A 23,494-nucleotide genomic window follows, 5' to 3' on the forward strand; every position below is an offset into this window, starting at 1 on the left:
CCAGTGCCGCGTCTGGCTCTGCAGCTATTGCTAACGTATGTTGCAATACGAAGCACTGAGAGCATGTCAAAATCACCTGGCTTAAACGGGTGAGGGGAGAAGGCTGGCAGCCAGCCCCAGAGACTGTCACCTCCCTATCGTTGCCCTTGTAAACCAGACTATCTATTGTTGTATGCACAGAACCCAGATCCACATCTTGCCGTAGTCACATAGTTAGGCAGGCCAGGTGCATCGTCAGCATGTCCATGTACTCCCACCCCGGGGGGCTTTGTACCGGGGAGGGGGGACAGGGACTGAATATCCCTCTCACCCTCCCATGTACATTGCACTGGGCTGGGATCTCCCTTTTCGATGGCACTGTGTACTCTTTGGTGTCCAAATGACCAACTTCTGCCCTGTGCGTGCGTGGGGGACAGCTGCCCAAAGAATGCCCTGGCAGAGTTACCTGTGCACTGGTATGAGACCAGGGTCTCCAGGAGGTAGAGGTTGTGTTCGGGTGTCAGGGTGCAGACCCCTCCCCTGGGCGGGTTGTTGGGGGTCAGAGTGATGCTGGATCCCCCCTGCTGCTCCCCTCCAGGCTGGGAGGCTGACAGTGTGAAAGAGTAATTCACCCCATCCCGCAGGACCCCTTGTCTGATCACCAGGTCCCGGTTTGAGTCCCCCGTGGAGGTGGTCACATGGTCCAGAGTCAAATTTTGTCCGTCTGAACTCTGAGCCGTCCACTTGTACTGCAAGGGTCAAAGAGAGGGACGTGGTGAGAGAGCAGCCCAAGAGGGGTGCCCAGAGAATCAGGCTGGCCCCTCTGTAGTGCCCATCATCCGAGCCTTTCACAGAGCTGACAAATCCCAATGCACGGAGTCTCACAGCACCCTGCTGGCACAGGTAAGCAACATTATCCCTAAAATTACAGCTGGGGAAACTGAAGCACAGAGAGGTTAAATGACTTGACCAAGGTCACCCAGAGAGTCAGGACTAAAACCCAGCAGTCCTGCCTTCCAGTCTCCTGCTCTAGTCACTCAACCCATTCCTTCTGCTGTAAGAGTTACCCTCTCTGAGTCATCTCCCGGCACCCCTTCTCCAGTAACACCCCCTTTCCTCATGGGCCGGGGCCCACAGAATACAGCAAATCAGAGTCCACATTCCCTCAAGCTCCACAGATCAGCTGAGGTCCCACTCTCAGGATCCCAGCTGGCTATTCCGGTCAGCGCAGGGTTATTGGTAAGTGTAAGCTCAAAGCAGCACTGTGAGGAGGTGGGTATTGGTGGGGCTAGGACTGGGGGTGGCAGGAGAGGAGCATTTGGAGAGCGGGGATCTCTCCACTGGGATGCGCGCTAAAGTCAAACCACCAAACCTCCTCCCAAGCGGCAGGAGCTGGGTGTGTGAGCAAAATACAAGTGGCTCCGTACTGAACTTTTCATGCATCAGCAAAGCAAGTCTCACCATGGTCCTGTTGTCACAGCTCTGGCACTGTCCGGCCAGAGTGACGTGGACGCTCCTGCTGATTTCATAGCTCGACAGGGCGCTGCAAGAACGGCACTCGATGGTCACGGGCAGGATCTGGCCGGGCTCGATCCAAACCTGCAGGCGGACGGCAGGATCAGATTCAAACCACACAGGAAAACAGCCCTCCCCTGACGTACACCCCTGTGGAAATGGAGCAGTCCCAATGTAATAGAGGGGACAAGCCCCTGGCACACAGGAAGTGAGCCCTTGGTGACAGGTGAGGGTGCCTGGCACCCAAAGGAGGAGACACAAGGCCCATGCACTGGAGCTGTGGTCAGGCAACAGGCGCCAGGGCAGCAGCACAACCACACAGATCCTGGCTGGTATCTGCCCGGCACTGAAGGCACATGGACCAATCCACACGCTTCCAAGCTGTAACCCCATTCCTTGTGCTGCCCCAAGGCTTAGCGAGGGGTCATGGCCCACACGTTCCTGCTGAGAAGGCAGCAACTGCCTCCTAGTCTGGGCTGGCTCTGTGCCCAGTGAGACTGAGGGTCTGGTCCCTCAGCCTCCTTCCCCAGACTGACCCCCCTCCTGGGGCTCCCCTCCCCACTCAGTGCTCACCATCTGGGCCATGGAGACTGGTTCCTTCCCCGGCTTCTTCACCGTGAGAATGAAGCGATAGGCAGTGCCTCTGCAGAGCACAGTGCGGGGAATGGTGACGCTGGCACCGCCCTGCAGGCGAGGTGGGGCACACCGAGGCGAGGACACATTCTGAGCGGGAGACACACAGAGAGATCTGGTTAAGTCACTCCTTGGCTATCTGTCCCTGTCCCAGAGGGAGGACAGACCCTGGACAGCAGGGTGCAGATTGAGTGATCAGTGGGGGCGGCCATGGGATCGAGGTGGGGGGGGTCTGGAATTACACAGCATCCTCCAAAGACGGCACCTGCCCTCCCCTAGACTCTGATCCAACCCCCTCTGCCCCAGGGCACTCAGAGCCCCAGCCCCTCCCACAGGCGAGCCGGGGTGAGTGGGACAGGAACTCCTGCTGGGTTCCCTTTGTTACCTCACAGCCCCAGTGATATTCCAGGGAGGGGTCTGCAGCCGTCCCCACGTCGGGGTCGTACGACCCGCTGCCATCCAGAACCAGGTCCAGTTGGGCAGACCAGCTCCTCCACGACCCGCCTCGGATGACGGGAACCAACTTGCTGGGGATGACGGTGATGAGCAGGGAAAGTGTCCGGGCCAGAGGGGTGTGCTGGAGAGAGGCAGTGAAGCGCAGGCAGTGGGTGCCAATGTCCAGTGAAAGCTTGGGGAGCGTGAGTGACGGGGTGAGCAGGTCTGCGTGCTGCAGAGGCACCTGGTCGGCCTCGGCCAGCTGCTCGCAGCTGGGGCTGCTGAACACCTCCCAGAGATACAGGGCCTTGTAGGCCGTGCAGCCCTTCAGGTCTATGCTGGCCTCGAAGTAGCTGGTGCGGGATCTGGGGACAGAGGAGGGCGGCTCCACCAGACTCACCATGGGGCTGTCACACCCCAGCTCCCGCACGGTGACTGTCGTCTGCACCAGGACAAAGCTGACCTCATTGTAGACCTTCACCTCCACTAAGAAATCCCCAGCACGGCCATAACGGTGAAACATCCTCTTGTCCCCGCTGCCGGCAAAGGTCTCCTCTGAGTCCCCAAACTTCCACTCGGAGCGGAGATCGCTGCCACCCGTGACCGCCACGTCAAATGCCACCGTCTGATTGAGGAAAACCCCAGTCCCATTGCTGGACAAGGTGGCTGCCTCTATGGGCACCTGCAGGGCCACAGTCACCGTCAGAGATGCGGCACAGAACGGGTTACTGGCCTCTACGTGAATGGACAGGTTACCTGCTCCGGGTGGCACGTAGCCAACCTGCTGGCCTGCTGCTTCATAGGCAGGGTGCCCAGGGAGGTGAAAGATCCAGAAGAAGGTGACATTCTCCCCGGCTCGCACCTGGGCCATGAGCGCCAGCTCCTTGTTGGACTCCACGACAGCCGGGCAGCAATTGGGGATGTGCAGCCCCCGAACCTTCTCCAGCACGTGCACCACAACAGAGGCTAGCTGCGTGCTGACGTTGTTGGAGGCCGACGCCAGCACCGGATGAGAACCCGCCGCTGGGAAAGAGAAGTGATACGTTCCTCCGCGGCCATCCAGGCTGAGCCCCAAAGAGGGGATGGTGAGAGCAAAGCTCACATTCGTGCCCCTCTGGGTGTGCAGTGTGAAGACTACCCTGTCGTCGGTGCACACGTCCTGCCTGTCCACTTCCACTGCCAGCCCAGCCACGGGGTCTTGGACGGCCACGGGATGCTGGACTGCGTCCTCGCTGACATCGTTCCAGGCTCGGAGGTCCACCTGGTAGACTCCAGCTGCACTGAATTCGCAGGAGACGTTCTGTCCATGGAAGAGCTGCTGCTTCTCCTTCCCCCGCAGCTGCCACTCCCACGCGACATCAGAGCCTGCAGCCACCGAGCCCCAGAGCTGCCTGGAGGTGTCTGACATCAAGAAGAAGGGGGGAGAGCTTCCTTCCACCGTGAAGCTCACCCTGGAAACGGGCTCCTGGACTCTCAGCTCTGTGGAGCCGTTGCTGGAACCGAGGACGTTGGAGACGGTGACGAACACCAGCTTGGAGCCCAGGGTGGAGTAAGCGTAGGACAGAGAGGAGGAGTTGGTGAGCAGGGGCTGGGCATGTTCCTCGATGTGCCAGGAATAGAGCAAATCAGTCCCAGAGACCACAGAGACAGACAGGTTCACTGGCTTTCCCACAGCCACGCTGTCGCTGGCTGCCCGGACCTTCACACCGCAGGCTCTCTCCACCACCTGCAGGGCAAGGCCAGCAGACGCCTCTCCCAGCACGTTCCCAGCTCTCACCTCCACCAGCAGCTCCCCACTCGCATTGTAACAGTATGTGAGCGACTGTCCTGTTGCAGTGAACACTCGGCGCAGACCTTGAGAAATCACCCAGCGGAAGGTGAGGTTGGAGCCCTGGGTAACCTCGGCAGTCAGCATAAAGGGCTCAGCAGATGCCAGGTACCTGCCCTGCACCACGTTCCCGCTGTGGATCTGAACCCCCAGGGCTCGCTCCTGCACCTCAATAGTGACGTTCGCCTTCTCTGTGCTCACCGCATTCTCAGCTGTGACAAAAACCACGAAGACGCCGGCGGCAGGGAAGGCGTGGGAGAAAGTGGCGGCCCCCTGGTGAAAGCTACGTGGCTCTCCAATAGCCCAGAGGTAGCGCACCTGGTCTCCTGCTGCCAGAGAGGCGTGGAAGGCGACATCTTGCCTGACTTCACAGACGGGCCGCTCAGTGCTCAGAGCCAGCAGCCGCACTGGGGCCAGGACCGTAATGTCAAGCGAGGCGTTTCTACGGCTGACCTGGTTCTCTCCGGTCACGGTGACCGTGACGTCTCCGGCTGTGTGGTAGGTGTGGGAGGTGCTCTGACCTACCTGCGAGGAAGAATGGTCTCCAAAGTTCCACAGGAAGGTGGCTGCACTGTCCCAGGGGACCTCAGCCATAAAGAGATAGGAGGTGCCCAGTGCCAGAAAGCTCTCCGTTTCACCGCTGTGGAGAATGGAGATGGTGCCAATCACCCTCTGAGCCAGAATATCTGCTGAGGCATTTTGCTGGCTCACCGTGTTCCACACAGTGACCGTCACCCGGTACGATCCTCCCTCCAGGTAGGTGAATGTGATTTCTGGAGACCCTGAGGTCACCGGGTCCTCACCAACACCAAAATCCCAGTGGTACTGATATCGGTGCTGGGGGTCTGGCACTGGAACTACCTCAGCCTGGAAGCACGTGGGTTCCCCTAAAGCTAAAGCCAGCGTCGGTGCCATCAGCTTAACCAAGCGGATCCGATCCTCTACGCAGATGGCCAGTTGGCGAGAGGTGGTGCTTACTGTACCACGTACAGTCAGGTTCAGCTTGTAGCTCCCTGCCACTGGGTAGCTGTGAAAGACCATGGGGTCCCCGTCCCCAACAGAAGGGGGGTTGCCATCTTGGAAATCCCAGCAGAACTGAACTCCTTTGCTCGGCCCCGTTACCACTGCTTGGAAGGGAGTCTGTTCCCCACTGGAGAGACAGATGGGTGCTAGGATGTTGGTGATCTGAAGCCGGTAAACCTCTGCAATGGTGGAGACACGGGTAGAGGTGGCGGCATTGTGAGCCATCACCGTCACCGTGTAGTTGCCTTCTTTGGCGAAGGTGTGAGAGACGAAGCTTAGATTCAGGTTGCTGTAGATGAACCCGTCCCCCATGTTAAAAGTCCACAGGACATCTGTGCCAGAGGCCAACGCGGCATTGACAACTGTGGCTGCACCCAGCTCAGTAGGTCCACTGGCCACCACATGGAGACCAGTGACACCTTCACTGACCATCACAGCCACGTCAGATGGCACCTCACTGAGGTTGTTGTTGGCCCGCAGCGTCACGTTGTAAACCCCGCTCTTCTCAAAGCGATGGTGCACCAGCGAATTCACTCCCTCCTGCGTGGGAGAGCCATCATTGAAGTTCCAGGAGTAAACAATGCCGTAGAGGGAAGGGCGGGGTAACGCCTTGAACTTGGTCACTTCGTTCACCAGCGGGGAGGCTGGAGTCACCAGAATGGTCATGGAAACTATGGGGCAGACCGCACGGACTTTAGCCACCTGCTCCACTTGATCGTATTTGTTGATGGCTTCTGCGGTCACTGAGTAGTCGCCTGTGGAAGCAGAGAAGAAAGGCATTGTGGGAAGGAACCGGGGTTTCTAGGACTCTTGTACCTAGAGAGACAATGTGTCATTCTCATTGTGCTCAGGCTGTTCCTCTATACTCATTTGAACAATAATTGTGACAATGTCTCTCTCCCATCATCCTTCTGCCTTCCTTTCCCATTCTCTCTCCCTCTCCAACACATGGACTAAGAGCCCTTCTGAGCCCAGGTGATCCCTCACCATCAGCCCCTTTCTTACCTGGTTGAGCGTACGTGTGGGTCACTCTGGCCAGCACCTCGACCCTCTCTCCCTGTGGATCTGGACGTGACAGCTGAGAATCGTAGGGGGGAGACAGCAGGCTCTCCACATCCGGGCTGCCATCCCCAAAGCCCCACCTGCAAAGAGAAACAGCTCCACCTCACAGACAGGGGTCTGGGTCAGAGACTGGGCAGTTGTGTGAATGTCATGAATACTCAGAGTTAGAACAACAAATGCAAATGTACATTTTGGAAGGGACATTAAAGCTCATGTTTCAAGGCTAAAGCCAGTCTCTAACTAGAAAGGATCAGAAAGAAATCCAACATTGGGGGAGGAAACAGATGATCTCACATCTGCTCTAGTGGGGTTGGGTTTTTTGCACCTTTTTCTGAAGACAGGAGACTGAGCGAGACGGGCCTCACATCTGATCCAACTTGGCAATTCCTATGTCCCACTGTCAGAGCATCTTTTCCAGCTCAGTCTCTGCCTAGTTTGTGGCGTGGGCTTTGCGGAAAGCGGAGCGCTCTCTAGGCAACATTTTGGCATTTACTGACATAGCTGGCCAAGGCCCTCCAATGCCACATCACCTGCGAACATTTCTCACCAGAGCCTCTGGTAACTTAAGCCCACTGGGGGTGGATCTCAAACCCAGCCAAGTTTTACAATTCTATTTTCACCCCTTGGATAATCTCCACACGTCCCACTTTGGTTCCTCCTTCCTGATGGGAGATACCAGTTCCAACCTGCCACCTCTCAGAATACCCTTTTACAGCCATCACCCAGCTTTGCAGGAGAAAGGACTCCTGTCAGAGATCACACATAAAGAGGCACCAGTACAGGATGTCACCAGATGATACAAGGAGTGCTGCCCATGAAGGCCGGTCTCTCTTGGAAGTTCCTTGGTGATCCGTTCTGGGATCAGACCACATTAAATAGATCCCATTAATCTGTGGGAGGAATTCTCCCTTCTTGGACTCCGTGGGACTCTCACCTCACAGTGACTTCCATGGCAGTGTCCACTTCCACCCTGAACACCAGAGTCTGGAGGGTGTCAACTGCCACCACCCCAGGGAGCCCCACTATCTCAGGGTTGGCTAGTGGATTCATAGCCTCAGCTGTCAGCGCCACTTCCACCACCTCCGAACTCACAGGGTTCTCAGCTCTCAGCTGTGCAGAAGGAACAGAAGGGCATCAACCACACAGAGAAATTTGAACAGGCGACATTCCCTTCTTCTGACTCCTCATCTACTCCAGACCCCTGACCCCCCGCCCAATCCACCAGGACTGTTGATGCCCACCCCCACCCCACAGCACCAGGACCACTCCTCCCGCCTTGGTTTGTCTCACAGACCCTGGCCTGTCTACAATGCATTCCAATGCAACTCGCCCCACCCATGTTACACGCTCCACTGATTCCCAGCACAGTGCATCCTGCCACTCACATCGGGGACAGAAGTCCAGGGAATGGTAGCACTATGGTGATGTTCTCATTGGGAGCACGGGGAGGGTGGGGACCGGAGCGAGGAACAGACGTTGGCCTGACAGTCAGGAAAATGCAACACATGGAGATGTCTAATGGCGGCTAATCACTGCCCAGACAGCAGCCTCTGGCAACTCAGCTGCAGCAGAGTGGAGCATACAATGACTCCCATCAGGAGTTATGTCTCCGTGGGGGAAAAACAACTGGGGCAATTGGGTACAGTACACAGTCCTGAGTCAAGCTGCTACTATTTGACGGTGGCTGTTCCATGCTTCTGCCTGATGTGTATGGAGTCCTGCCAGGCCTTCGGACGAACGGGCAGGTTTCTACACCCTGGTGTTTTGATTTTAATAAATAATAATAATAATAATTTGCATATTTGTCTGCCTACCCATCATTCCTCCTAAAAGTACCCATCTGGGGGTGGGGAGTAATATGGTGCTCCTGACTGAAGGGTCGCCAGCACTTTACAAATATTTAACCCCTTCCGAACTGGCCTGTGAGGGGGATATCAATTACCATCTCCCTTTTACAGGTGGAGAACCTAAAGCACAGAGTGTAGGTGACTTACTGAAGGTCACACAGCGAAGCAGTGGCAGAGCTAGAAAAGGCACCTGGAGCCCTGACTCCCCAGTCCCTTGCTCTGACTCCTAGACACTCTTCCCTTCCGTTATGATCTGTGCCACAGCTGAAGGAACCCATGGTTGGTTCTCACGCTTGCTCACCTTCAGCTGGTAAGTGGCAGGCCTCTTGAACTTGACGCTGTAGGTCTGTCCGTTGTAGGCAAACATGTCCATGTTGTCGATGACCCAGCTGTAGGAGACAGAGGAGCCCTGGGTGAGCTCCGCAGAGAACACCTGCCAAGCAAAAGAATCAGCGGTTTACAGCAGACCTATGGGCTGGGCTCAGATTGCTTCCTCCCGGTTGTGCTGAGTAGGGCTAAGGGGTAGAAAGTTCCAATAGGCCTAAAGCAAAGTGATGGAAGACTTCGCCCACAGGGAACATCGGCATTCGCCTGCTCCCCGGCAGCCATGCAATGGATGTTACACAACACAGCCGGCTCACTGCCAGTGGCGCAGGGAGGTAAGAGACACAATGCCCCATGCTAGCCTGGCTTTTGGGGCCCCAGGGAGGGTAGGACAGGCTCCGGGGCTACCCTTGGAAGTTTCTGCTGGATGAGGGCACGTTCAACTTGCAGCTGCGTCACCACAGGTTTGGTGTTATAGTAAAACCATCAGGCAGCCCATATGGCAGCATCCAATAGGGTGACGGAGTGGCATGGGGGTCCTGCCCTTGATGATAACCCAGGCGTGATAACTGCAGCAAGATAACCTACCTGAGACACATCCACTAGCATCCTGCGGGGGCCAGGCGGCATCACCCGGAGCCCCTCAATGGCATTGTATGACTGGATCTTCACTGACAGCTTCTGGGTGCTGATCTCATTGGACACCAGCACATTCAGCGTCTCCATTCTCGGCTCCTCCATGCGAAGCAGGGCGGAGGAGAACCAGGTATCTGCAGTGTCTCTGCGGCAGGCGGGGACAAGTGCTATAATGCTGCCTGGGCAGGTGGCCTCAAATAACACCCCAGCCTTACCCACGGGTGCCATCCAGTGAGCCACGGCATGACAGCCGGAGCGAATCTTGATGACAATCAGAGTCTCTTTCTTGGTGGCCACATTGAGCTTCCCACTGACCGGTGTCGGGTGGATAATTTGCAGCCCACCAACCTGGGTCTGCACCTCCACCGTGCAGTTCATCTGCCTGCTACTGACCGCATTCCTCACCGTTGCCGTGTAGGTGTACGCCCCGCGTTCCGAATGCCTGGCCAGCGGCGGCGTGGCAGCAAAGCTCCGGGGCTCGCCTACAAAGGTCACTCGGAGGTCACAGACGACATGGTCCACCCAGGTGGGGTTGGTAAAGCTGCTGATGCTTCCCTCCCACCAGCCAGCCTTCACGAGGCTGATATAGCTCTGTCGCCAGCGGGAATGGGACTGCTGCAGGCACCGGAGGAGGGAGCTCACCTCTGCGTTATGCTGTATTCCGATAATGTCATCCGGATACACACTGATCTCCTCTCTGGGCAGGAGAACCTGAAACACATAGAAAGAGTCGTCTCCCACTGCAACCACAGCCTCTGCTGTAACCAGACCCCGGTCCGCGCCTAGTCTCCATGAAACATCCTGCCTCCCCACATGGTACCGGTGGAGAAGAGAGCACAAAGAAAGAAGGAGGAATCAGGGGAGGGCAGGAAAGGAGAAGCCAGGGGAAGGGGATGAGGGAGAGTCACACTGGTGCCCCAAACATACTGGTGCCCTACGCAGCTGCCTATGGCTAAGGACGGCCCTGGTCACAGGGCTGCCCAAAATTCCTGGGACACGCCTTCATTTTCCCTGGTCTGTCCCAGAGCTCATTTAGGCATCGCAGTGCACAAGTGTGAGCGTTGTCTCTTCACGCCACCATGTGGTGTTGACACAGAATGACGGTGCGTCTCAGCATGATGATGTGGACTAAATTACAAAAGCCCTGTCACAAAGACTCAATGGTGTCACAAGGGGATTTACACACACACACACGCACACACACCCCCAGGAGATGACCGGGCAGTACAAGGTGGAGAGAGAAGATGCAGCAGAATAACGTCCTGAGAACACTTACCTGGACATGCCTGTTTGCGCTGCTGGGAGCGAGTAGCAGGGGGAGGTCAGCCACTGGCGAGTAGAAGGGTGGGGTCGCACTGTAACGTGGGGGGTTTCGGATGGGCAGGATGCTGGAAGTCACATTCTCAAACGCATAAGAGCTGCAAGGACTGGAGATGTTCAAGCAGCCTTCACTCAGTGGGCACCACTGCTGCCCGCTGGGGCACCAACCCGTGGTGTTGCAGAGCGGCTGGGGGTGACAGCAGGCGAATGGCGTGTGAAGAAGCTCGCAGCCTGGGAAGAAGCACACATGCTGCAAGATACGCTGGACTTGGAGAGCTCAAAGAGGGAGCAAACTGGGTTATGCTTTGTAACTGGCATGTGTTCCCCTAGACACGTGTTCCAACAAATCATTTATAATGTAGTGACATTTCCAAGCCATGCAACTAAATTAGCAGGACCAAGCAAGCAAGGAGAGAAAGGGACCAGGCCGTGTTCTGCAACCAGAGCTGGATCCACATCTGGATTTCGAACACCCCAAAGTTTGATTTGGACAAGCCAGACGGAGCGAGAGTTTCCTAAACTGGAAGGCAGCATGGTCTGGCGGACAGGGCACTTGACTGGGAGTTAGTTCTATTCCTGGCTGTGCCACTGACTGACTATATGGCCTCTGGCAAGTCACCACCTGTCTCTGCCTTGTTTTCTCCCATCGGTATCAAAGGGATAACAACGCCAGCCCACTGCCGCACAGCACTTTGCTGTCTGTGGATTCAGGAAAGTATTACGTGTGTTTATTTTTACTATAAACCAGAAACAACCAGTTCAGACTGAGCTCCACCCAAGCCCAAAGTGACAACACCCCCAGCCAACGGGACACCAGATAAAAGCACAACATCCTACTCAGGACACCCTCACTGAGGGAGCATAACCTAATGGCAGGACACTGTTAATCATTTCCCAGCAACCTCTGGGAGATCATTAACCCTCTTGTGGGTGTCAGATACAACTGTGTCAGCAATCAGAGCGCTGGGAACCCTGGTTTTGTCTCATTTCAAAAGCATTCGAACCTTGTGGGTTCCAAAGGCTGGCACTAACTTGAATGGTAGGCCAGGTCAACACTAGAAATGTTGCAGGTGTAGCAACATTGGTTAGGGAGTGGTTTGTGTGTCCTGTTTCTCTACTGACAAAAGCCCTAGTGTAGATGCAGTTATATCAGCACAAAAGTGCTTTGGCCGGTGGAACTTATTTTGCTCACCAAACTGGTATCAGATATTCCATCAAAAGCACATTTTTGCCAATACAAACTGTGTCTCCATTTGGAGGGTTGCTGGCAGAGCCCACTAACAAACCTTTCCTAACACAGATCTGGCCGTACTGAGCTCACAATGCACGTAGGAGCAGACAGGGGCAGAGAAGGAGAAAGAGAGGGGAAAATGGGTGTGAAAAGGAGGAGGTTGAAACACAACTACAGAGAATGGAAAAGGAGTAGAAAGGGGAACAGACCAATGAATCGATAAATATGGCCCACACAATGATTACAGGGCACTAGAGCAGGAAATGATCTTCCTGTCACAAGAACATTTTCAAGATATGGGTCCAAACTGAAAGTTTCAAAAACTTCCATGAACTGAAAATCCATTACAAAAAATTGAAACATTTTATTCTGAAAGTTTCAAAATGCTTCATTTTGAGTTTGACCTTTTTTCTCTTTAAATTGTATCCGCTCAAAACCCCAAAACTTTTGTTTTGAAAAATTTGAAATGAGGAGTTTCGACAATTTCAAAACTTTTTTCCTCCCAATAATTTTTTTGAGTTGGGAGATTTGTCAAACCTGATCCAGTTTTAGTTTTGATGAATCTGCATTTTTCAGCGAAAAAACAGTTCACCGAAAAATTCCTGACCATCTCTACAAGTCACCTAGTTGTGGGAGATTCGCTTATCAGGGTTCTTCTGTCCCTTCCATGCAATCCAGAGTCCACGGATGAGGTCTGGAGGGAAATGTGAGGATGAGCCACCAGTCTATCTTAGCATCCCACCAAGAATCAAACAGAGCCAGAGGCTTTAAGCATAGAGACTATCAAGCAGCTGTAACCCCTCCTTGTCCTTTTATAATGTCCACCAACCCATCAGCACAACCCTATTGGTCTAGGCAGATGGGCTGTAAGTATCAGAGAATAAGAGACAGAGGCATGGATGCTGAACTCTTACCGGGAGGAACCAAGTGCTGGTTGGGGTTGCAATGTGGGCGGAGGATCTGGAACCGGACCAGAACAGGCTTCTTTGTTCCTTGTACCCCGAAGTCTACGGAGACTAGAATACCAGCGTGGCTGAACCAGAGGCCTGGAAAGAGCATCAACTACAAGACACGAGACCAGGAAATAAACATGTGAAGGCGGGAAGTCCAAAAAGGCCCCCTGGAAGGAACTGGCAGGGGAGGTTGGGGGTGAGGTGGTAATGAAGGGACCTGTGCTGTTGTGATGTTCCTGTGTAGTTCAAATAAGCTTCCTGAAGATCAGTGCTTTACCCGAAATGTGGCCACGGTTATCTGGCTTGGGAATACAGAGCCAGGCTCTCCCTGACGATTCCCATATCCCGGGGGCCACAAATATTGAGAGCACAGCCTCATCTGACACGGCGGTGCTCCTGGGTTGATTTGTGTTCTCTTCCCATGGGTTTGCTCTTTCCCAAGGGCTACTCAGCAAGGTATATAGACTAGAGAGGGAAGGGAGAGGAGGTCTCATCCGGCATTCACACACACCAGCCCTCTGGCTCTGTTTGCACGCTACCTCAATGCTGTCAGGCCCCAGGAGAGGAGGCAGCGGCTCGGTGCTGACGTTCCTCACATCATAGACTCCGCTGAACACCGGCACGCCCGTCAGGAACACATCCGGGCTGGGCAGGGGGACTGCAAAGACAAAGCCCATGGCCCGTCACCTCCCGGCTTAAAGCTCAGCCAGGCCCTGCTGCAGGCTTGCATCACGGATGAAGTGTCAGGCTTCTAGGAGAGCCACCTGCCTGCCCCGGGGCCGCGACTCAGCAAGTCTGTAAGCATGTGGCTTAGCTGAGCTGGGGCCTAGATCTGCCAGGGTGGGGAGTGGAGGGAAAGGGCATGCGGGGGCAGCAATAGGGTCCATGTTAATAGGCTGAGCGAACACAGAAATACCCATGTGTCTGGCCCCGGCATACAGCCGCCATCAGAGTACACGGGAGTCTGCCAGGGCCCGGGGTAGAGCACTACAGCGCGTCAACTTTCAGGCACTAACTGCGGAGAGGAAGAGTGGCCTTGTGGTCACGGGACTGACTTGGCCCTCAGGGGCTCAGGGTTGTGTACCCAGCTCCTCCACAGACTCCATGGGTGACCCTTGGGCAAGTCACTTAATCCCCCTCTGCCTCAGTTCCCCCAGTGTAGAACAGGGATAACAACACTTCTTCCCTCCCGCCCTTTGTCCGTCCTGTAAGCAATCTGGGGCAGGGGCTGTCTCTTGCTATGTGTCCCTAGAGAACCTAGCGCGCTGGGACCCTTAGGCATGACTGTAACATAAATACATATTAATGGCAGGGCCCTCCTCACTGGGAGCTGGGAGGCACTCTGCTTCTCCTAGCATGGGACCATGGTTTGGCAGTATAAAGCAATGGGTTATTATACCGGCAGCCCCCCTTAGCACTCAGCTCCTCCAGGGGCTGCAAGGAAATGCCTCTTTATTCCTGTTGGCAATGGTCAGCAGTGCAATGTCCCAGTCCAGCCCATAAATACATTCCCACCCCAGGTGCCAGCAGGACGTATGGTACCTCCAGCTCTTCTCTCGCAGAGGAACGAGGACTTTGCAGAGCACGGGCTACTGCTCCAAACCCCTTCTGGGTCGAGGAGGTGCATCTGGACACAGCTCTCCTTGCCCGTGGGACGACCAAAGGGAGTCCAGTTCTGGAACGAGTCCACAAGGCTCCCATCGACCCAGCGCAAGGAACCCAAGGAGCTGAGCCCAATCCAGACCATACCAGCACTGCCAGGGAGAAAGACAGAAAGAACCTCTGCTTAAAGAGAAACAGCATCGGCAACGCAACACAGAAGGCAGGGAGCGGCTGGGGAAGGGAGCAGAGCTTGAGGCAGGTTAGTGCCTTTGACCCCAGTCAGAAGAGGAAAAGCACCCCCCAAACCAACGCCGAGGAAAAGGTCTGACATGTCAGAATGGGTGGCCATGCTTCGGTCTCCACTAGGGATACCCCAAAAACACAGACCCCCATTTCCTGGAGGCTCCTCTGCACTAGAAATGGCTCCTATTGCAGCCTGTCCTGGTGTGAATGAACCAGTGCCGGCTGTAAAGGCCCGAGCCATCTTGGTTTGGATGCTCCACGTTCACTCGCAGGGCTCCCGGGCCGTTACAGCTCGCCCACAATTCCCAGCACGGCAGCCTAGAGGATCCCTGAAGCGTGTGCATAAGGTTTGATTCCCAGGGTGCTAAGCACCTGCAGCTCCCTCCCAGGGATTTTAAACCGAGTTGTGGGCACTCAGAACTTCCGAAAATCCAGCCCACCCTGTCTAGGGCTCAGAATGGCTCTTGTACTTATTCTGTTGCCTGCTTTGAGTGGATCCTCACGTGCTTTTTAAGGGTGTGAGCTACATCCAGCTATGTCCTTCCCCAAGCACACCTGGACTGCCCGGTGAAAGGCTATTACTGCGGCACACATTGCCTGACTGCCTCGAGGCCTGGTTCGCTGTAATGTACCCAACACTGCCTTTGGGCAACGGGGCTAGGGGAGACAAGGAGCTTGCCTGTATTATTGCCGTGGTGCCTGAATAACAATAACCTTCGCCATTGTCATCAGAGCAAAGACAATGGGGCTGGAGCATGATACGCACCCAGAGAAAGTCTCCTGCAGGAAGCTCTGCACCTCCTGAGTTCTTACAACTGCCAGGTCTCCACCGGGGATCCCCCGGCAGAGCCTTCTCGCATCCTGCCAGGTCTCCTTGGCGTGGCTGAGCCAGTAGCAGTTCAGATTCTGCAAATGGATCCGTCCACCTTGAGGGCAAGAGGATTCATCTGAGGATTAAGAACAACAGCTGAGAAGGGTCCCTGTATTGCCAGAACTTCCATTGTGAACCCTTCTGGGCTCCGCCTGACAAAGCACTTGCGGTGGAAGGCGAGTCACATTCCAGAGAGCCCAGCACTGCCAGCTCCTCCAGCTGACGTAGACCGAGGAGACGAGCCCTGGCACAGCCACATAGACTGAGGAAGGTTACCAGCCGCTTTGGGAGTGCGTTCCTGCAGGTCCTTATTCCTCCCTAGAACACTTGGCTGGTGGAGCGTGTCAGGAGGTGGTAACTAACCCATCGCCTCTTGGGTTTCCTTCCCCAGCACTATGACCTAGCACCACGTTGCCGTCTCTGGTGTAACATACGGCAAGGAGAGACCTGCACCATGGCACGAGCCTCTTCCATGCCCAACAACGCCCCCTCTGCACAGGCAGCATCCAGGCCTGGAGGAGCATAGTGAGGATACCCCCCATAGCAGGATCTCCCTTCCCTTCCACACCGCCTTAGCTCTAGTTGTCCCAGTGCTGAGGTAGAAGGATCAAGAAGGGACAGCGTTGCTAATGCCCTGGCTCCCCCTCTCTGGCAGCACTCCAGAAGCAGATGGAGGCCTGGGACAAACCTACTCGCCTCATGGAGGAAGCAAAGGAATTGCAAACGGCAGCTCCAGGGGGCCTGTTCGGTGTGAGACAGGAACAGAAACCCAAAGCCTCACCTTGAGGTGCTGCCATCTAGCTGGCCCTCAGGAGAAAACAGAAGGAACTGGGAGTAAAAGGACCTTGTTCTGTAAGAAGTGACCCTCCCTGGCACAGGAGATGGGAACTTTTGCAGCACATAAAATCCTGGGTTTAGGAGGAAGGAAAACTAAATGATACCGAGTGTTCCATCGAGTTAGCATCTTTCACCCTGAAGGATCCTAAAGCACTTTACAGATTTCAGATACAGGAATCACTTCAGCCACCACTGAAATGCAGCCACCTCTGGGGTGGAACACGGCTGCTGCTTAACAGCCCACAGGAGTAACTTAGGCAGGAAAGCTACAATATCCAATGGAAACCGCCTGGGGAAGTGAGCAGAGAAGAAAACTAGGCCAAGACACTGGGGCTTTAAACGGCCATCTCTGGTCAGTATTAGGTTTCATTACAAAAGAACCCTCAAATGTGGGGGCAGTGGAAGCCGGCAGTAACCCAAAGGAGAAATCCTGCATAGATTCATAGACTCTAGGACTGGAAGGGACCTTGAGAGGTCATCAAGTCCAGTCCCCTGCCCTCATGGCAGGACCAAATACTGTCTAGACCATCCCTGATAGACATTTATCTCACCTACTCTTGAATATCTCCAGAGATGGAGATTCCACAACCTCCCTAGGCAATTTATTCCAGTGTTTAACTACCCTGACAGTTAGGAACTTTTTCCTAATGTCCAACCTAAATCTTGGGGTTTGGAAGGAGTGAGCTGCTCTCTGTGTGCCTTTCCCTCCAATTTCTTGCCTGTCTCTGCAATTCCCCCACTTCCTCTGCTGTTAAGGACCCCAGAACTCATCTCTCATTTGCTGATGTCCCGGCCCAGCCTCCAGACTCTGCCTTTTTTCATGGCCAAAGCCCGAAGCTTTTGTTCTCTTGTCCAAAGAGAACATGTTTAACCCAGAGAGAGCCGGGACAAGCAGGGAGAAAATGGAATTTGGACTTAAAGCGCTGCATCATAAGGGGTAGGAGATGATGAGTTTGTTATTACCCCAGTGTCGGGAACCTAAGCAACGGTTGGCAGGCCTAAGCCCCGGCCTTCTGAGCCCTCACATCCCTTTGATGAGAACACTTACAAGATAATAAGAAAAATCCAATCCAATCAATGAGACCGTCACAGTATCCAGTGTGGTTGCCCGGGAGCCAGTGAGCGCCCTGTCTGGCATTCCTGGGTCTCCTGGCAACAACCAAAATGCTCCTTCCACAGGAAGCCAGAAAAATCCATTGCCTTGGCAACCCTAAACAAAGTTTGATCTGTTCCAGGCCCCCATCAATTCCTCCAGCGAGGGAGAAACCTCTCCTGGCTCCCCCGTCCTGAGGAGCTGCATCCGCAGGCTGCTGGCAGTGCTTTGGCTGGGCCTTTCTAATAGACCAAGATCTCTTGAAAAGTTTGCTATAGTGGGGGGTAGGGCGCTTGGTTTGGATTCTCCCCCCCGGTGGTTTCGGCTCCATGTCTCCCACTCCTCCCTGACAAGAGGGGTATGGGATGGAGGATGACTCAGAGGGTTCTGCCTGCACATAGGCTATAAGACTAGGATCACAAAATCCGCTCCACTGTCTGTCCTCCCAGGCACAGCTCCCTTCTCACCTTCAGGCAAATATATAATCACACTCCTACCTACAACACACACATTTCTTCCTCTCACACCCACGTTCTGCTCTGCACTTTCACTCATGTTGTCCCTTGCATGTGAAACGCTCACCCAGCTCGACCCAGGAAGCTGCATGGCCCCATCACCGCAGTGCACAAACACCTCATCTACATTCCCAAATTTCAACCCACAACATCCCTGTGAGAGCCCGAGGCACAGAGCGAGGAAGTGACAGGCCCAAGGTCACACAGGGAATTGGCGGCAGAGCCAGGAACTGGACGCGGGTCTCCTATAGCCCAGTCCACTGCTTTAACCACAAGACTATCCTTTCTCTGGGTCCAGAGCCCTCTCTCTCTCCTCAGTCCAATCCCTCCCCAAAGCCTAGTCCCTCAGGAAACCTTTCGGGGCTGGTCTCCTCAGCACTCAGCTCTCTGCACTCTGGACGGCTGCCCTGTGCTCGGTCTGGTCTGTGTTGCCTCCTCAAGGCAGAAATGGGGGGTGAAATCCCAGCCCCTGCTGAAGTCAACAGCAAAAAGTCCATTGAGGCCAGCAGGGCCAGGATTTCACTCGGAGTCTTTTTGGTGCATCTCCAGCACTATATAAATAATGCACCTGCAGGGCATAGTGCATGGTCCTTCCTGCCCCATTCTCCAGGGCATCTCTCTTCAAAACCCACCCGCCGCAGCCCCACACAAACAGTTCAGACATCAGGAGATTCCATGCAGCTGGGGTGCAGGGGGAGGACAGAGGAGTCCAGGTCAGTCTTTACTCCAGGCCTTGCCACCACCAGGGATGCCCCAGTTGATAGGTTGCTACGGCGGGCTCGCTCAGCCTAGTGCTGACACTATCTGTGTGTTCACATCTCCCGGTGCGATGCTGAGTCTTCTCACTCCCATTGCCCCACACCAGCTCTGGGAGCACAAAGCCAGCTCCCCGGGGTAGGATGGCAGCACTGACTGCCCTAATGCCACAGGCTCAGCCTCTCGTGGCCTGGGAACAGGCACCCAGCCCCCAGACAAGACATAGCAACCTGTGGTACCTGTCTCACACCCAGCACAGCCCTCTTCCCCCATGCCAGGTATAAGGACAAAGCATTATCTTCCAGGGCAGGCTTCCCTCACCTCATATTGGCTACAGAGACTGGGCAGCATCTCCCCTCGCCCCGTCCCTACACCCATGGGCACGGAGAGTCAGCTCACCTTGCTTCCCAGGGGAATGGTGCACCAGTTCCCACTCTGGGCACACTACACGCCTGAGACATCTCCCAGGACTCTCTGGGGAGAGGGAATCCAGCCAGTGCTGAATTAACACAGCAAGTAGGTCACGGTGGCAGTGGACATCCCAAACTCTACACTTGTAGGGCCAGGGAGTGGCATGTTGGGGGGCAGGGAAAAGTTCGGAGGTTTGAGCTTCCATTGCTGAGACTGAGGAGCAGATGCAGCTTCTCAGTGACATTAATGGGAGCTGTGTCTGCTTACGCCAGGACTGAATTTGGCCCTAGTCTGCCTCCAGTGAAAGACGCCCGATGGGTCCTGGGCAGGACACAGCAGCAGCTGCTGCGGCTGTACAATTAACTCTAGCCACCTGGGTTCCACTTCACACACATGGCCAAGCCTGTCCTCTCTCTTTCCTTCCGCTCCGGGAAGGACCTGCTGGGATAAGGTGACTAGATCCTCCTTTTCCTCAAGCCTCACTAACCTTCTGCCCCTTGGGTCTGGCCTCTGCATCTGCCCTGGAGCTGCAGTCACAAGAAATACAAAAGCAAACACACGCGCTGGCTAAGTTCCCTATTAAGCCCCTCGCTGGGGCTCAGGGCTGCGGCGGGGAGATGCCTCTCCTCCAGCACAGACCTGGTCTTGCCATCGCCGTAGGAGAGGAGCCCCTCCCCTGGCCTGGCCCAGGCCCATCGGCGCTGCCAGGGAGAGGAGCCCCTCCATCGGTACAGCTCAGCCCCACCGGAGAGAGGCGCCTCTCCCCCAGCCTGAGCTGCTGAGGTGAGAGAGGGCTGGGTGGGGGGGTAGTCCTCACTCCCTGCCGCAGCCCCGGGACAGCCTGCACCCCCAAACCCCTCATCCCCGGCCCCATCCCAGAGCTCACACCCCAACCCTCTGCCCCAGCTCTGAGCCCCCTCCTGCACCTGAACCCTTCATTCCTGGTCCTGCCCCAGAGCCTGCACCCCTAGCCAGAGCCCTCACCCCCCTGCCCCAGCTCTGAGCCCCCTCCCACACTCCGAACCCCTCGGCCCCACCCCCACCACATGAATTTTGTTATGTGCACCAATATGAAGGTGATGTGTCACATATCACCTCCATGTTGGTGCACATAACAAAATTCATTCCGCACATGGACATAAACAATTAGAGGGAATGCTGGGAACTTGTCCTGCAAAGCACACAGAGCCAGAGAGCCCAGGGCCCCAGAGCCACTACAGTGGTTTGATCTAGTAGTAAATGTGAAGTACATTGGCCAGGTATATCAATTATCTATACAATGGGCTTGCACCAATGGCTTGCTCCATAGTCCTGACCTATGCTGCTGGGCACGACCAAGAACCTAGAGAATACCCATAGTTCAGTGCCAAAGGCATGGCTAGAAGCCCATCACCAAGGCAAGAGCCCAGTGTGGTATCTACAACTGACTGCACGGAGCTGCTCTGCCAGTGGGAAGAGTCACCGCAAACCAGATGAACCAGAAAGAAGAGGGGTCAGTGCTCAACCATTACGAAGAATACTCAGACAAGAAAGAGGTGCTCAGAGCCTTCCATGGCTTGGGCTGCATAGCCAGACATTTGCCAGCTACCACTGAGCTGTTGCGAACCAAGAGCTTAGAGCATTTCAAAAAGAGAGTAGGTGGAAGATTAAGAAGCCACCTGCAATTGTAGAAGCTGAAGACTCCAATCTCATAGGCTATCAGACCCCTTCCTTCAGGGCATGACCTGATCCCCAGGTGAGGTCAGGAAGAAATGTCCCCCTTTTCAAAGTACAGCACAACGAAGTGCAGTGTGAAGGGTTCCTCTCTTTCTCTGAAGCACCCAGCATTGTCCACTCTTGAAGAGAGGATACTGGAGTCACTGGACTATCGGTCTGCTCCCCGAGGGCTGAGAGGGGACACCATAGTGGCATCATCTTCATCCACAAAGACCCTATTGCCTCACCCTGGCTGCTCATGCTGCCTCTTCACACGGACTGTCTCTTACAGGCTGCATGCACGAGATGGCCTCAGTCACTCTGGTTTTACAGAGAAGGAGAATGCAAGGGGCTGAGGTTCAAGATGCTGCAGGGCAGAATTCAACTACAGGAGACCACATGGCAAAGTCAGTCTAAGCTCTCGCGTTCTCCTTTCCATTTGCTTCAACATGAACCAACATTTAAGCTTAAACATGCCAGGTGCCTCCGCCCAGAAGCCCCTTGAGAGCTGCCGAGCATACCAGAGTCACCACTGCGCTCTACTGCGGACCCAGCCGAGTAGCGATAGACCCTGCACAACAGAGATTCCGCACCAGCCATCCTCTGGCCTCCCCACCACTCACTGCTGGGAACCTTTGCCCTACTCACGCGCCACAGACAAGGCCCCACGTACCTGCAGTCCCTCTGCCCAGCAGGAGGAGGAGCAGCCAGCCCAGCTGCAAGCCCTGGCTCAGCATCACCCCTGCCATGCAGCTCCGCAGGGTATCACAGTCTCCGAGAGAAGGATCCACGGAAATGACCTGTCTGTCTAGGGTTTCATACTAGGCCCATCACCGTAGCATCTGGGCTAAGGCGATGCTGAGCTGCATTCTCTCTCTCTGTGGGAGTTAGCCCTTCACTGTCCCTCCGAGCCTCTTCTCACTCTGTCTCTGTGTCCCCGGTGCCGCACGCTCTCTCCCCTCACTGACTTTGCTGTCTTCTGCGGTACGTTGATAGCTTTGATAGGGCTTTACTCGGCAACTATTTTTTTTAAACCCTTTCTTTGTGGCTGCCCCAAATCTCCCTGGATACGCGGCTGCAGCCCTCCCTTCTCCAAAGGTCTGCGTGGAGAGAGCTTTCCACACACACACACACAGGCAGCTGGTTTTAACCTGATCCTCTTCCCTATGCCCCTGTCCCTGTACAGCAGAACCCACCAGGTCTCCTCCACTGCTTCCCTGACTCACTGAGACCAGGGCACTCCCTCAGCCATTCCTCTTCACTCCCTGAGATCGCAGCACCCCTCTCCAAGCTGTGTGTCAGCTTCCTGCTGCCTCCTGCATGCCGCCGGGTGCACTTGGCATCTCCCCATCTCCTGAGACTGACCCTCCTTCTCCAGACTGCCCTGCCACACCCCCTGCTGCCACGCCCCCTCCAGACTGCCCTGCCACGCCCCCTGCTGCCACACCCCCTCCAGACTGCCCTGCCACACCCCCTCCAGACTGCCCTGCCACGCCCCCTACTGCCACACCCCCTCCAGACTGCCCTGCCACGCCCCCTGCTGCCACACCCCCTCCAGACTGCCCTGCCACGCCCCCTACTGCCACACCCCCTCCAGACTGCCCTGCCACGCCCCCTGCTGCCACACCCCCTCCAGACTGCCCTGCCACACCCCCTGCTGCCACGCCCCCTCCAGACTGCCCTGCCCCGCCCCCTCCAGACTGCCCTGCCATGCCCCCTACTGCCACACCCCCTCCAGACTGCCCTGCCATGCCCCCTGCTGCCACGCCCCCTCCAGACTGCCCTGCCACACCCCCTCCAGACTGCCCTGCCACGCCCCCTACTGCCACACCCCCTCCAGACTGCCCTGCCACGCCCCCTGCTGCCACGCCCCCTCCAGACTGCCCTGCCCCGCCCCCTGAAGCCACTCCCCCTCCAGACTGCCCTGCCACACCCCCTCCAGACTGCCCTGCCATGCCCCCTGCTGCCACGCCCCCTCTGGACTGCCCTGCCACACCCCTGCTGCCCATCCCCTATAAACTGTGTTGTCCTGGCCCTGCTTTTATGCCCTCCCCAGGCTGTCCTGCTGGACCTTGTGCTGCTGCTCTCTCCTCCTTTTTCTAGTGTGCGATCCTGGGGCAGAAGGGAAAGGCGCAGGAAGGACAGGGTCACAACCTGCCATTCTTCCTCCAATACCCAGTACTGCCACATGCCAGGGAAGTTCCCCGACCAGTTCCCTGTCTCAGGGGGGAAAAAACAAAACAAAACCCAACACTGATCCCAAATAAACACCTTGCAATATCTCACCCAGAGTCTCTTGTCCACTTGGCATCTTCATCCTCCAGAGGACGGAGAGGTCAGTGCCCTGCTGGCTGTGGATCCAGATGTTGATGCTCTCTCCTCTCCCCACGGCCCTGGGGCACTCTATGCCCACCGGCCCCACAGGCAGGATCACGCTGACAGCAGCTCTATGGAGCAAGGACCTCCCCCCAACCTGAGCCCTGACTGTCACCACGTAGATGCCAGGGAGGGCGTACATATGCCGAGCTCTCGGGCTGCTGCTGGAGAACTGCTCCCCTCCATCTCCAAAGTCCCAGGCGTACAGGGTCCCCGGCAGCAGGGTCTCAGCGGTGAATTCGATCACCTCATGGAGACTGTAATGGGGCCGAGCAGAGAGCGAGAGGCTCACCTGGCAGAGGGGAGAGA

At 55.7% G+C, this 23,494-nt stretch overlaps 1 protein-coding gene across 4 annotated transcripts in view; it reads right to left on the reverse strand.

Moving 5' to 3' along the window:
* LOC123345453 (polycystin-1-like) overlaps positions 1-23,494 on the reverse strand; it is a 66,732-nt gene that overhangs the window by 34,944 nt on the left and 8,294 nt on the right. For 3 of the 4 annotated variants that reach the window (XM_044982351.1, XM_044982349.1, XM_044982352.1), the window contains 14 exons: positions 23,096-23,477; positions 15,398-15,578; positions 14,329-14,540; positions 13,326-13,444; positions 12,748-12,895; positions 10,559-10,833; positions 9,235-9,993; positions 8,624-8,755; positions 7,410-7,585; positions 6,419-6,555; positions 2,513-6,168; positions 2,068-2,217; positions 1,441-1,578; positions 446-728 (listed from right to left, as the gene is read on the reverse strand). In XM_044982351.1, the coding sequence (XP_044838286.1) occupies positions 446-728; positions 1,441-1,578; positions 2,068-2,217; positions 2,513-6,168; positions 6,419-6,555; positions 7,410-7,585; positions 8,624-8,755; positions 9,235-9,993; positions 10,559-10,833; positions 12,748-12,895; positions 13,326-13,444; positions 14,329-14,540; positions 15,398-15,578; positions 23,096-23,477 (6,748 nt within the window). The remainder of the gene's footprint in view (positions 1-445; positions 729-1,440; positions 1,579-2,067; positions 2,218-2,512; positions 6,169-6,418; positions 6,556-7,409; positions 7,586-8,623; positions 8,756-9,234; positions 9,994-10,558; positions 10,834-12,747; positions 12,896-13,325; positions 13,445-14,328; positions 14,541-15,397; positions 15,579-23,095; positions 23,478-23,494) is intronic. The other variant, XM_044982350.1, reaches the window with a different exon arrangement.

Source organism: Mauremys mutica, chromosome 12, assembly GCF_020497125.1.
Source record: "Mauremys mutica isolate MM-2020 ecotype Southern chromosome 12, ASM2049712v1, whole genome shotgun sequence".
Classification (NCBI taxonomy): Eukaryota; Metazoa; Chordata; order Testudines; family Geoemydidae; genus Mauremys; species Mauremys mutica.